A 14,336-nucleotide genomic window follows, 5' to 3' on the forward strand; every position below is an offset into this window, starting at 1 on the left:
GCTAGTACAGAAGAATTATTGTCATCATAGTGAAGAATATAATTTGAAGGATTATCATTGACATAGGCAACTCATTATTTTAAGTTGCTTTAGGTTTTGTTAATTTGATACCCCTATATATTACGGTACAATTTTGGGTCAAAAAAACAGACTTTGTTCCCGTTCAAGCATAGAAAATAATGGCATGTTGGGCAAGACAGAGATATATTGTCCCTTGACAAAAAAATGAAGAAGAGAAGTCCAATACAGCGTCAAATTGGTTGCCGACAGGTGACAATCCTTTGTTGCCCTTGCTTCTTTGGCTTGGTTGAGAATTTTGAGAGGGTTCATCATCAACTCACGTGGGGTGCACATGAGTTGAATTATGCATCCAAAAACGCGTTTAATTAGGGGATCAAAGCCATGGTTACTAATATGCTAATTACTATCGATGAAGGAGTAACACATTTACACGTGGTAATGACCCACAACAACAGGACCCCCCTTTCTGTTGTTGCATCATCGTCAAGTATAGAAGATGTGACTTTTAACAAACATAAGGGGAGACAGTAATAACTAATATGAACAAGACCTAGTGACTTATTGGCTAAGTGTCACCGTTTGGGACAGTAAGATGTAAATATGTAAATGATCCACACTAATCATTGTTTATAGTGGTAGTGGATGCAAAATGCGTTTTGAAGGATTTTATTTTTTTAACATGTTATGTTAGAGGAAGAGAAATGTTAAGAGGATTATTTCAAAGTGGAACTTTTCATGCATGAATTTTTTGTCATCTTACAGTTTAATGTTAATTCATGTGCTAACATTATAAAATATTATGCCAAAAACATAAAATGACAGAGAGTCCATAAAAAGTCTTACTTTTGATAATCTCTTTAACATTTTTCGTTAAAGGAATGATTGCATCATAGTAACATTTTCTTTCAACCATTTTGGTTGTCTTTTCATTCTACAATGTTGTGTGGTACATTTTCATTTTTTTTGTCACTCTTAAAATTCAACCAAATTTAAAATCGTTTAGTCATCTAATAATTACACCATGTTTTTCACTTAACCACTAAATTTAACAACGCTAATCGAATGGCTGAATGATTTTTGATGAGAATGAAAAGAAAAAAAAATCCGACAAGAAAGTCTGACTAAGGGCTGGTTTGGTATTACTGTGCTTTGAAAAAAAGCTGCTTCTGCTATGCTGTGAGAATAAGCAGCTGTGAAATAAAAGTAGTAGAGTGTTTGGTAAACTTTTTTGTAAAAGTGCTTTTGAAAAAAAAAAAAAAGCAGTATTATAGTGTTTGGTAAACTTTTATGTAAAACAGATGTGAAAAAAAAGCCGGTTTTTCAAAGCTGGGTTTTGCAGCTTCTTATTTTTGGCTTTTTTCATCCAAAACTGTGAAAAAAAACTGAAGCTGAATGTTTACCAAACACAAAAACAGCTTCCAGCTTTTTTTTTATACCAGCTTTTTCAGAATCACTTCAGTACCAAACTAGGCCTAAAAAGGCCGATAACATCAAAGGAAAAACTCTTGGAATAGTGGGGATCAGATTGCAGATTACTCAAAGATTGCCTTTATTAAGGAAGTACTGCAGCTAGCATCAAACAGAAACGAAAAACGGAAAAGAAGAGATTAAAAATGGCATGTCACCTTGGAATTGTATTTATAAATTCCTTGAGATATTGTGGATTAATCAGTCATTTGCAGCAACCTAAACCTATTTACATTACAATATTGCCCAATGATGGCTATTAGAAAGTAGGAACAGACCTTATGCTGAAATGCTGTCGATTCTCAACGATTATTCGAGAGAGTCAAATTGCCTTAGAGCCATGACAAAAATTTTGGTACAAATACTACAAAATCATTCCTCTCCATGCAACTTAATTAGATTCCAATTTTTCATCTCCACGTAACTACATTACACCACTAATGAGTGTACAATTTTGAATTGATTTACGAGCAAAAGAACAAAAGTTCAAATTAATTCTAAAATTCTGATTACATCAGTTAATTAAATATGTTATAATAGTAAAGAACTTGTAATTTAAGTGATTATAAGTATTTATCTATGCACCTCGCATCGAGCGTTTGATCTCCTCTCCTTTTTTATTCTTCAAGAACAACAAAAAAAAGGCATGATGCTGCATATATAATGACCCAAGTTGCAAAACAAAGTTTGTTGGCTTAAAGTTTGCTATACAGAAAGATGGTCAAAAGCATAAAATTTAAGTGATTATAGTAGGTGACCAAAAAGTTGGTTAAAGCTTAGATTCATTAATTAATAAGATCAGCATACAAATGGACTTCCAACATAATTTTTTCTCTCTCCAATATGGAGAAGATTACATATGGACCAAAAGCAAAAGACTCACCTATCTACTTTGCCTCCATCAAGCTGAAACAAAAGTGATTAGATCAATCCCAACTTGGGATGTTCCCTCCGTCTTGTTCAAACACTGTAGATCTCTCCACCACTTAATTCCTACTAGAGCTACCCAAAATTTATTAACTAATTATCATAATATCCTTCAACTTCTCCTTGGGAGAATTTCATTAGATTTAGAAACTTTTTTTTGTTGCTATGGATATAATTAATAATTTTATTTTTCTCTAGATATTCATGTCCAAAGTGGATCCCACAATGAGCCTAGAGTGGTGGAATCATCAAGGAAGCCTAAGTTGGTCTGGTTGCCGCCGTGAGGAATGGTGGTGACGAAGTTGTGATCAAGTGATTGTGGAGGAGATCCTTGCTCGGAATTAGGTTGTGACATTTCCATGCAAATCAGAGCCACAAGGTTGGCTTGTTGGCATTGCATGTTGACAACCTCAGCCTGTGCCTTTGCTAGTTGTGCTTGCAGCTCATTCACTTGCTTCTGTAGGTGGCAGATTGCTCCTGCACACCCATAAACTGGGTCTCTAATTCTTGCACTTGCCTCATAAACCATGCTGCTCACTGCATCAGCTCTTTGAGAATCTGGAAGTTCCTGTTAAAAAAAAGTGCATGTTACATTTACTTATTATGTCTACAATTAAAAATGGGGTATCCACAGAATTAAGTAAATAATTTTTTTCTGAACTCTCTTGTACGAGATGAGGTTCCGAATAATGTTGGAAAACACATGACCCACTTCATAATAACGAAAATCTTGTACAAAAGCAGCCGAATCACGTATACTATCCGATTGCTTTCACAAAACCACAACCCCTTTATCTATTTGGAATATGCTAAAGAATCCCTACACCTCAAACTTTAAAACAATATTGAGATATATATTTGATTAGATGTTAATTGTGAAGTTTTTCTTCCTTGTCATGTTGTTATCAACATAATTTAGACAAGGACATGCTTAGGGAGACTAAATTTGTAAATTGAATAATGTGATTGTTGGTGATTGTATTATTACTTAACGTTGATTAACGTGCTTATTTTCTATTAGTAACGCATTATTTGATTTAAAATTTTGGTCTCTCTAGATTACCCTTTAGTCAGACTAGTTGATCTCCCTGATAAAGTAGTATCAGGCCAGAGAATATGAAATGAAATTTCCTACCACTTTGGCACGTCTGCGTATTTATTTCTAGTGTCTACGGTGTGTGTGTGAACAACCCCTAAACTTTTCAAATATGGATGCAAACATAATAGTATTCCATGGAAAAATGTTGCCCTTAATTTACCATTTCACATGCGAAATATTTGTTGCAAAAACTACAGAGTCTAGACATGTTTATGTTTTTGTATCAGACTAGTTCTGTGAATATAAATTACACATTTAGATAAGAATAATTGTATCTTTCAAATTCACGTTCGGACAATTAGACGATAATTTGACAAGAGAATACTTTCGTATATGAAATATTTCAAATCCCAAAGTTTTAGACCTACTTTGACTAGTTCTCTTGTTTTGTCCATGAGGAAGAAAATTACCTGCAATAACTTGATGATATTGCTTGCCCCAAAGACACGATGAGCTATAGTAAACTTGGCTGGCTCAGATGGAGGAAAGTAAGGAGCCAAAACGCACTTGTCTGCACATCTTCTCCTCAAGATCTTGCATGCAGCACAAGGACTTACAACAACTGTTGGACTTGGAGTCGGAGTTAGAGTTGGAGGAGACGATGGTGAAGAAGAAGGAGGAGATTGAGACATAGTTGATGAAGTGGTTGTGTAATTTGTGTTCATTGTTTCAGTACTGCACTCCATTGCAGCTAAAGCTTTGAGCCTTGTTTTGGACTTGGTATATGTTTAGAGAGAGAGAGAGAGAGAGAGAGAGAGGTGGGGTTTGTTTGAAGCGCAAAGTGAGGGTATAAATAAGGAAGATGAAGCCGGGGATGAGCCGATGAGGTGTCATATGACGTCAGCTGTTGAATATTATTTTGTATTTAATTAGGCTGCGGCTTCTGCTGCCAATACAATGACTGAATTATATATTTAATTTCTAATTAAGCCGTTAGGTTTGCGTGATTACATTTTTGCTTTTGGATTATTTGGAGAAAAAAAAAAAAAAACTTTTTGCAAAGTTTGAAAATCTCAATCCTCTGTGGAAACCCAGTTCACCGGTACAAAGTTAAGTTTAAAAATCAAAATTAGCCAAATATAAACAATTCAATAATCTCCAATACTGTCCTTCAAACTTAGTATTTTAAGATGCAAATCACTTAAAATTGATCTTGTATTTGTTTGCATGTACAGACAAAATTTTCTTTAGTGCTAAAATTGTTTAGTAATTATGTTAATCAAATTTTACTTAATTTTTTGTTAGTTAAGATAGTGGGAGGTTGGGTTTAGTCAAATGGTTACAGTATAAATTAAGAATTAATACAGAATGAAAACCATGTCAACAAAACTAGGAAAAAATAAATAAAAAAACAAAAACAGTTAATTTCTATTTCTAAAGCCACCCTCGGAATACCCTCTCTTCTTACTGACGGCCCTTGTTCACATGCAACTTTTCTTCCAAACCAGCTAGTGTTTCTACAATTTTAGCTTTAATATCTCATTTTCTGTACCTGGTCGAGCGATTAAGGAACACGTAAGAGGCGGGGAACGCACTTTAAACTGAGACGTCATAGAACAAATTCTCACAGACACAAAAGTTTTGAAATTTATTAAGACAATATAGTTTGTAGACGAATGTACATATTTAATGTCTAAAATTCATGGTGACCTCTGACGAAATGATTTTTTCATGAGCTTTGATTTCTCATGTTTTACTTGCATGAATAGATGGTCGACGATTAAGGAACAAATATGAGACGTGGGATGGACTTTAAACTAAACGCGATTCAAATCTTCATGGATGTAAAAGCATTAGAATTTACTTAAACTTGTAGTCTGTAGAGGGCAATATATATTCAAGGTCTAAATTGAGGGCTTCTCTCCGGTGGAAGCTCGGATTTTCTCCTTAGCCAAAATAGTCTCACAGGAAATTTTGAATTATCGTTTTATGTCTGCAAATCTTTGATTATTGCCTACTTTTGTCAAGTTTAACTTTCTAATGGGAAAACTTGGTCCCTCCCCTTCTCTCCCTCCAATTTTCTTGGACTTCAGTTGTATATAGTACTGTTATTTCAAACAAAATTTTACAATACACAAAAAAGTCATATTTACTTTAAAAGTCACAAACAGGTTTTTTTTAACCAATATGTATTCATCCTATATTCTAAGGGAAAAGGCTTAAGTGAGCACCGATCTTTTAAATATTTCTCACTGTAATACACTTCTTTTAACGACTTACTCACATTATTCTATCATGTGACGATATGACTTTCACAGCTAAAAACTATATATATATATATATATATATATGAAAAAGAGGGAACAAGATCGAGTATTACAAAACCTACAGCTTTTTCTTTCTTGTCTAACATTATTCTATCATGTGACGATATGATTTTCATAGCTAAAAATTATATAGGGAACAAGGGTATTACAAACCTACAGCTTTTCCTTTCTTGTCTACCATATTATGAAATTACAAATTGTGGTTAACCAAAACCCATATCGAGATGGTCAACACTTGAAACAAACTATCATTTAGCCTTTTGCCAGGGTGACATGTGGCAGAGATTGAGATAAACGAGTTAAAAAGTAGATCAGTTTTTTTGGTGAGTGATTGTGCCTGCTGCATACGCTGAGACAGTGCTAGCTTTCTTCTTCTCTAACCACCGCCTAATCACCTACTCATTTCATTGAGAACGACCCAAGAATCCCGATGTAGTTAAAATTTAAAAGCATTCTGCGTGTTTTTCTTGGAGAATGCCATCAATACCAATCTTTTACCCGATCACAGTAAAGATTCTTGTTCAATCAAGCAACAATAGTAAACTCTTTCGCGTAAATGCAAGTAAAGTTTCAGTCTCGCGTAAATTTCATAAGTGTAAGAGAAGAATAACTAATATAATCAGTATATGAAGCAGTTAAGCTACATTGCAATCAACTTATCCCAAATAACTCTTTTGTTTTTAGTTAATTGAGCGAAGATGCAATTTTAATTTCAATAAAGGAGGTGTAAAATGTTTGATATAATGTCTCTTAGGAGAGGCGTTACGGGAAAAATTGCTCATCTTCTGTTTTTCATAATTTTCTTTGTCACGACGTTCTATATAAACAAATAATTCCCTTCTCTGTCACTATGTAGTACAAAGAGACTTATACATGTCTGGCTCTATGAAGTTTCGAGGAAATGAATAGAGATAGGGTGGGGTATGGTTGGTAAGGAGCCGGTCAGCTCGTTATACGCATGAGGTGGGAAAAACTGGAAACTCTGGTAATCTAAAGTCTTAAGCTGCCATTGACGATTGTGATGTCTTCATCTAAGATATAAAAATATTTATTTTAACATAAATATTTCCTTAACCAAATAATTAAAATTATTTTTTTGGTTCTTAATTAATTAATATTTAAGTGACTGATGAGTTTGCCGCCACTTCTTAAACTTCTACTTTGCAGTGGAAGCAGTTGGACTTGTGTTTTTTTCATCCATCTCCATCTCCACCTCACCCCACTGACCGTAGTTTATTTTTTTTCTCTTAAAGAATCTTATGCGTGTGGACCTTAACATATTCCAAAATCTACTTTTATAGTTTGCTAGCTAGCTGCATTGCCACAGAAAGTCCGGATGAAAATAACGAGTTCATATTGCATAGCAAGCTGGCTAATAACCCCATGCAAACAGTAAGCATAAGCAGTTTGGAATTTTCCTCCCATAAATTTATGAAACAATGAATTCATCATTGATTATTGCCAAATGGTTTTCTTTTGTTAAGATAATGCATGCATGCTACTAATAACTTTGTCAAATGTTTGAGAGGAGTTGAAGGGTATCATTTTGATTGCCATAATCTTAAGAATGAAACAAGTACTGTGTATCTGGTACAACGTGTAACAAGATGATATATTGTATGGAAATCACAAGAAATATAATTTAAATATTAGGGATAGAGGTTGGATTTAATATAACAAAAAACTTACTATAAAAGCACTAAAAGTCCATCAAAACCCAGACTTTTTAAAATCCTTTAAACCCAATGAAATCTTGAATACACTTGGATTTTTGTAGACTCACAAAAAGTCATAACTGAATACCATAAGATTTTCATAGACTTTTTAGAAGTCATAAAAAGTCTTTATTCAATACAGTGTGACTTTTATTGATTCCTTAAAAGTCTATATTGAATAAACCTGAATTTCAGAATCAAGCAAAATCCATTAAGCTTCATATACAATGCACCCTCTAAGACTTGTGTTTTCTTATGCATTTCGTGGAAACCCAAATTTTACTAAACTGAGCAAAAATATGACAGAGGACGACGAGAAAACAACTTCAAACTCAACCGAATTTGTATATGCGTGCTACAAATGGACTCTACGCACATACATGCATGTTAGGAAAGGAAACAACTTCGAACAGTCCCTTCGCAAAAAAACCTAACCAAAATATATGAATGTGTGTTTCACGAAGATGTGGAGATTAGATACATGCATGGTATCAAAGGAAAGTTATATATATATATATATATATAGAAAGCATTGCATCTCTGTTTTTGTACTTACAAATTAATTTGATAGGTATTGATGCTAATTTTTAATAAAATCTACAAAAGGGATCATAGATCGAGTGCTTGTCCCATCAAATTATTATTTGAAAGAATTGAAAACTGTCCAACTTAATTAGCAATTTTTTTTTTCAATAGTATGTCACATTGAATGTGTGAGGATGTGAAGGTATAAAAGAGTCCTATATTGATGAAAGAAGAAAACTTGTAAGGGCTTATAAGAGGTTAGGCTACTCCCTATATAGCCAATTGGTTTTATGGTGAAACCTCAACTTTTCATGAGATCAAAGCAAGTAGTCTCACGTGTGAAGCCCAACGACCACACACGCTCCACATCAACCCATTTGTGTTGCCTATGTGCTAGGCTTGAAAAGTGGCCACACGTGAGGGGGCGTGGTGATAATGAGTACCACATTGATGGGAAGAGAGACCTTGTAAGGGCTTATAAGTGAGTTTGGCTACTCCCATATTTCCAATTGGTTTTATGGTGAAACCGCAACTTTCTTCATGGTGTAAAAGTAAGTTGTCCCATGTGTGAAGCCTAACGGCCACATGTGCTTCGAGTCACCCTATTGTGTTGTCCACATGTTAGTCTTCAAAATCACTATACGTGAGGGGCGTGTTAAGAATGAATCTCACATTGATAAGTAGTTGGGCTACTCCTCATATTGCCAATTGGTTTATGGTGGAATGTTAACTTTCTCCACCCACATTGGTGAAAGAAGAAACCTTGCAAGGGCTTATAAGAGGTTGGACTACTCCACATATTGTGCCAATTGAATTTATGATGAAACCTCAACTTTCTTCAAAGTGATACAGAAAAAGGAATGACGAATATTGAAAATAGAAGATTTAATAGATACATATATCAATCTAACGGCTAAAACACTTGTATTACGTAGCATTAAAGTCACACCCCTTAATTAGAGTTTAGAAACAGTGGATTATTGCCAAGGGGAAATGTCCTCATCATCCATTACACTAGTCATGGTGGTCGTAAGAAGAATCTCCTAGGTGCACTTGTGCAATACGGCATTGGTACTTTGAGCATTCAATTAAACCTCATTTTCCTAGCTCTTTTTATACATTCAAAAATAATTAAGTTGATTTTTCTTAGGTTGCATACTTCATAATTAAATGCAATTTCAACGTGAAAACTGTAATGATTTTGTGGTTCTTTGACATCATCCGACGAACCAGATTAATTTCATCCATGGGCATTCCATAAGTAGGGTTTGCATGGTTAGGTTGCCGTGCTCTTGAAGGTAGGGCACCCAAATATACTCATTGCATTTACGCCATGTGTACAGCACAAGTTTAGACCATGACCACAATATTCTCGAGAGTTGACCAAATGTAGTCTTAAATTATCAGTTGAGAGACAAACCAAAGTTGTAACCCTCATTAATATGCATAGGCTTCCACTGGAAGACCGACTGATTTCAAATTCTGAAGTACAATCAGTCGCACGCTTAAAAATACAAATACAAATGATTATATTGCATTGCCTACCATTTCACAGAATGATAGATGGGAACACGTGGCACCCATTATCCACCCTCATGAGACATTGAATTTGTGATGTGGGCCATGTATAGGGTATAGGCATTACAATACCTCACAAACTTAGGACAAGTAAGATTATTTTTCTTCAAATTCTCTTTTCATTCCTTTCTCTCTCATTTAAACAATCACGATTAAATCATGTCAATATCTTATATTAATTTATTTAGAGAAAGAGAATGAAAAAGAAGAAAGTGAGAGAGAAAGAGAATGAAGGGGAGAAAATCCTATTCCAATTTGGTTCAAATTGGTAATAGCCGCGACTAAACCAAAAAATATATTTTGTCCTTCATTGCTTCGAGCTCTCTCAAAACCTCGATCTTGATCCGAACTTCCTATGTTCAATCTTTTACAACAAAAGTTGCCAAGTCATTTACTATCAGTTTATAGATTGTCCTGTATGAGAAGTACACAATGACTGTTTTGAAATTTCAATAACATCTCCTTATAATAATACTCCAAATATATTATCGATCATGTAAATATGTAACTCAAACTTGGAGTTTAAACATATAACATGTTACATATTTGGTACCAAATTATTATACTTATCCTTGAGTAAAAATGAAAACTAAAAAGCCTTGTTCAAATGGGTGAAAGTTGTCAGTGTTCTAGAGCTTTGAGAACAATAGGAGGCTTCTAAGTCCATATGTTTTCCATAGAAGTATTTATTCGGTTTCAAAAGATCAAGGCCCACGCGGTTTTAGCATGAAATTAAAAAGGTCTTTGACAGAACTAGAAGTAGAACCAGTTGGCAGTTCCCACTCAGACCGCTAAGAGCAATTGACCTCCAATTGAGCTGGCTCTTTCTTTCTTAATTCTCTCTATCAATGACTTGTTCAAGTAGCCCAATTAGCGGACATAACACGGTAATTTGTCTCGTTTTCTACTGAATTACGCAAATGGATTACAAGCAATAAACACGAAAGCAATCATTTTATTGTTGAAATAGAATACTACACTGATGTAGTGATAACTGATGAGATTGTAGAAAAAGCGTTAGCGGCCAACTACTAGTCACACTAATAGTATTTTCTGCATTCATATGGTACAGTTGAGAGAAGTTTTATCACAAAAAACATCAGTGTAACTAGAAGGAAAATTTGTTGTTTGACGTGAGATTTTTGTATTTATCATGTGGCTCATAAGAAATGTTTATGGCCTTATTTGATTTTAGTGATTAGATTCGAATAAATTACTCTCTAAATTCAAGATATAATAATAATGAAGGTAGAAAATAATGATTTTTTTTCTCTTATTTTAAGGAGATTAGAAGAGGATTAGACATGAAATAAACTTCTCACTTCTAATCCTACCATTTCATGGAGGATTGAAAACTTGAAATGTATAAATTTTCTTCTTGATTAATCCATCTCGTAAGTCCAAGTTAACCACAATTTTTTCATTTCTTCTTCATGATACCTTAAAAATAGTGACTTATCCATTCCAACGTAATCCTCCATTTTAAACAAAGTTGATTTCTATCTCTTTATCATGTGACTAAAGAGGACTTTCACGGTAACCCATGAGAATCGCATATGAGAGAAACATAAACACGTGATTGTATATAACATGCGATCTGACAGTTTTTCCCGTAGCTCATTGGAAGCAGAGACTTGATACCCAGATGACCATGCTTATCACATGTAGGACTAAGTTGATACAGGGTGGAATATGTTGGCATCACATGCAGGAAAAATGGCTGCTCGTCCTAAATTGGACAACGTGGAGAGCCGCAGGATTTTTTGGAAAATTCAAGCGTGACCCAGAAAATTTATTTAACAACAATAGCATTTGGATTTTGGACCTAACCTTATCATGACTTGACTCTAATATTAGAGATTTTATTTATTTATTTATTATTGTTATTATTATTTAACAACGGGAGAGGGGAATTGGAATTAGAACGTTTTTTAATGATAGATTCTTAAGTACACCTATACTGAAAGCTTTTGTTTTGAACTTTTAGTAATAGATAAGAGCTCATTTTAAAGTATTTTTAAAATTATTGAAAACGTTTTTTGTGAAAATATTTTAGAATCAATCCTTGGTAAAAATACAAGTAAATCCTAAAAAAATCACATGAAGTGCTTCATGGTGATTCTTGTAGGAAGCACTTAAAGTGCATTTATAATCCAAAAATATTTTCTCTAAAAATGCTTCCAATTATTACAAAAGTAAATCCAAACCAGCCCTAAAATTTATTAAACTATTTTCCTGGACTTTTGCCCTAGTGCCGATTAGTTCCGTAAGCTTTTTTTTTGGGCAATTATATTTCTCAATGTTTCATTTAAATTTTCGTTAATATTGTCACATTTCAAGAAATGTAAACTATCAAACAAAAATAACATTAAATGATCAACATTTGAACTTTTTGGGGCAAAACGTTGAATTGAACGTGGGTAAAAACGAAGATAGGGGGATATTCGTCATTTACATTAGTTCGGGGAAAAATGTTCTGAATAAAAATTTAAGGAAGTAACTCTCAATGATATAAGTTCAGGGGAGAAATCAACAATATACTTTATATCGTATATGTTATAATAAATAATTGACCAAAAACATATATGTTGTGAAGAATAGATTATCGTACTCAAAATTCAGAGAGAAAATTGGAGCCATTGGTCCGTGGAGTTTGCCACAATTAGGGTTTTATTAATTTTTATATTATCTAAACTAACTATTAACAAAAAAAAAAAATTGTGAACAAAAAAGGATGAAAAGATCAAATTAACCTTGTCAACAAAACTAAAGAAATATAACCAGTTAAAATTTATGGCCAGTATAGTAAGTTAAACACAATAATTTTACTATTTTTTTTTTCTCAAAGCCAAAGAGCCAAATCACTGCCTCCAATTTCTCTCCCATGTCTTTCTTTCAAATAAAATAAACTTTTGATAACAAAATAGTTATCTAGAAACAATCACTAAAGAATGAACAACCTCTTCAGCTAAGAAAAATCCTTTGAAGGTCATCACCAAAAAGTTCTAGTGGCCATTTTATAATTTCTATCTTTGTCATTTTTTAAAAAAAAAAGAAAAATTAATAAGCACATGTATAGCATGTGTACAATTGTTTTTTTTTTTTTGTCAAACGATAGATTTATTAGATTATATGTTAGATTAGGGAGCCGACGGAGTTCAAACTCATATCGTGATGCAAGTATAACATTCATCTTCACCACGGTAGTAGAAGGCCACCAACACAACAAAATTTTCAATTGATATGATTATTCACCTTAACTGCACAATTAGTGATGTCATCGCATTTAATATTGAATTTATATAAGTGAATGTTAACATAAATTATAAAAAATATGGTAAGTGTAGGCCTGCCATTTTGTCTCCTTGTTGGAAGTGACATTAGCCAACAGCTGGATAGCGGAACCTTGAAGTTATATTGATCTTTTGACTTGCAGTCATATTACTTACTGGTTGAAGAAGACCCGGCTTCTCTGTCCTCTCAGTTTTCATACATTTTTATCTATTTTTATTTTGTACAATCACGATTAAACCACGTTAATATTTTATATTGATTTTTTATAGAGATAATAAGACAAAAAGTAATAGTGATATAAAATGTTGACGTGGTTTAACCGTGATCGCCGCACAAATAGGAGGAGATGAGAGTATGGAAACTGCAAAGGTAGAGAAGCCAGGTCCGGTTGATGACATGTTCAACTTTTGGATGGTTCGTCTTTGGTGGTCTTTTTTATTTTAGAATGGTAAGTAGGAAAAAAAAAATAGTATTTCCTCGATACAATCATGATCGCTTATTTCGCGTACGATTTATTACTTAATTGTCTAGATGATACAAGAAAATTTGAGTTTTGTGTGCTAGCAAATAAAAAATGTAAAGCAAAATAATTGGGTTTGGGCTCAAATTGAACCAAACTATAGTTTGGTTTGGTTTGATTTGGTTTTGTAAAAAATGGATATTGCATCTTCTGGTGAAATTTAATTTGGCTGTCAATATGATTCTACAAGGTGCGAGTGACAACCATCCTCTTGGTAAATTGATGCAAACTTGCCATGAGCTGCTAGACAAAGATTGAAATTGTGTTTATCATGAAATGAATTTTGCGGATATGAACTTGCTAACTTGAGTTTGTCGTATTCTCTTAGTCCAGTTTATTTTGATCACGCTCTTGCCTCTTGTGGACATCTCCTAGTGTCATACGCTGATTAGATCTCTAGACCTGATGATGTTTTGCTTTATTTTCTCTTTGGGCGTTTAGCACCGTTTTTTACCATAAAAAATAAATAGAAATAGCTTTGATAAACAAAACGTAACGAAAACCATTATATTATACTTGACTTGGCCGTGGTGTTTTGGGGCAAAACCAATCCACTCGAGAATGTGTCCATCCCTAAATGAAAATCCTTTGCATTCAAAAATCAAGTCTGATAGCAGTTAGTGCTACGGTTTAATGATATTCCTCTTCTTGTGAAAGGTCTTAAGTTCGATACCTGCTAAAGGTGAATTTGAACCACATTATTGAAAGCCAATTGTGAAACTCATCCTACTTCCACACCCACTTAGTACCAGAAAATATTGTTTGTTAAAAAAAAATACGCCAGGTATGGTGGTCAAGTGAAAGTCTTGAGAGAACGTCCTAATTACACTAATAACTCAGTTGAAGTAGGTCGGGTTTGACCGCAATCTACATAATTATACAAACACAAAGCATTCAAAACCAACTAATAATTAAGGGTTGAA

General features: G+C 33.7%; 1 protein-coding gene across 1 annotated transcript; it reads right to left on the bottom strand.

Moving 5' to 3' along the window:
* Nucleotides 1-2,253: 2,253 nt before the first annotated feature.
* LOC103930653 (LOB domain-containing protein 1-like) lies at nt 2,254-4,283 on the bottom strand. The gene is made up of 2 exons (XM_009340017.2): nt 3,925-4,283; nt 2,254-2,983 (listed from the first exon to the last, which is right to left on the bottom strand). Exons 1-2 carry the CDS (start codon nt 4,198-4,200, stop codon nt 2,618-2,620), a joined length of 642 nt encoding a protein of 213 aa, XP_009338292.1. The 5' UTR covers nt 4,201-4,283; the 3' UTR covers nt 2,254-2,617.
* Between the last annotated feature and the right edge of the window lie 10,053 nt (nt 4,284-14,336).

The sequence above is a fragment of a genome, unplaced genomic scaffold (assembly GCF_019419815.1).
Source record: "Pyrus x bretschneideri cultivar Hongxiangsu unplaced genomic scaffold, Pyrus_bretschneideri_v1 Contig5, whole genome shotgun sequence".
In the NCBI taxonomy this organism is placed as follows: Eukaryota; Viridiplantae; Streptophyta; class Magnoliopsida; order Rosales; family Rosaceae; genus Pyrus; species Pyrus x bretschneideri.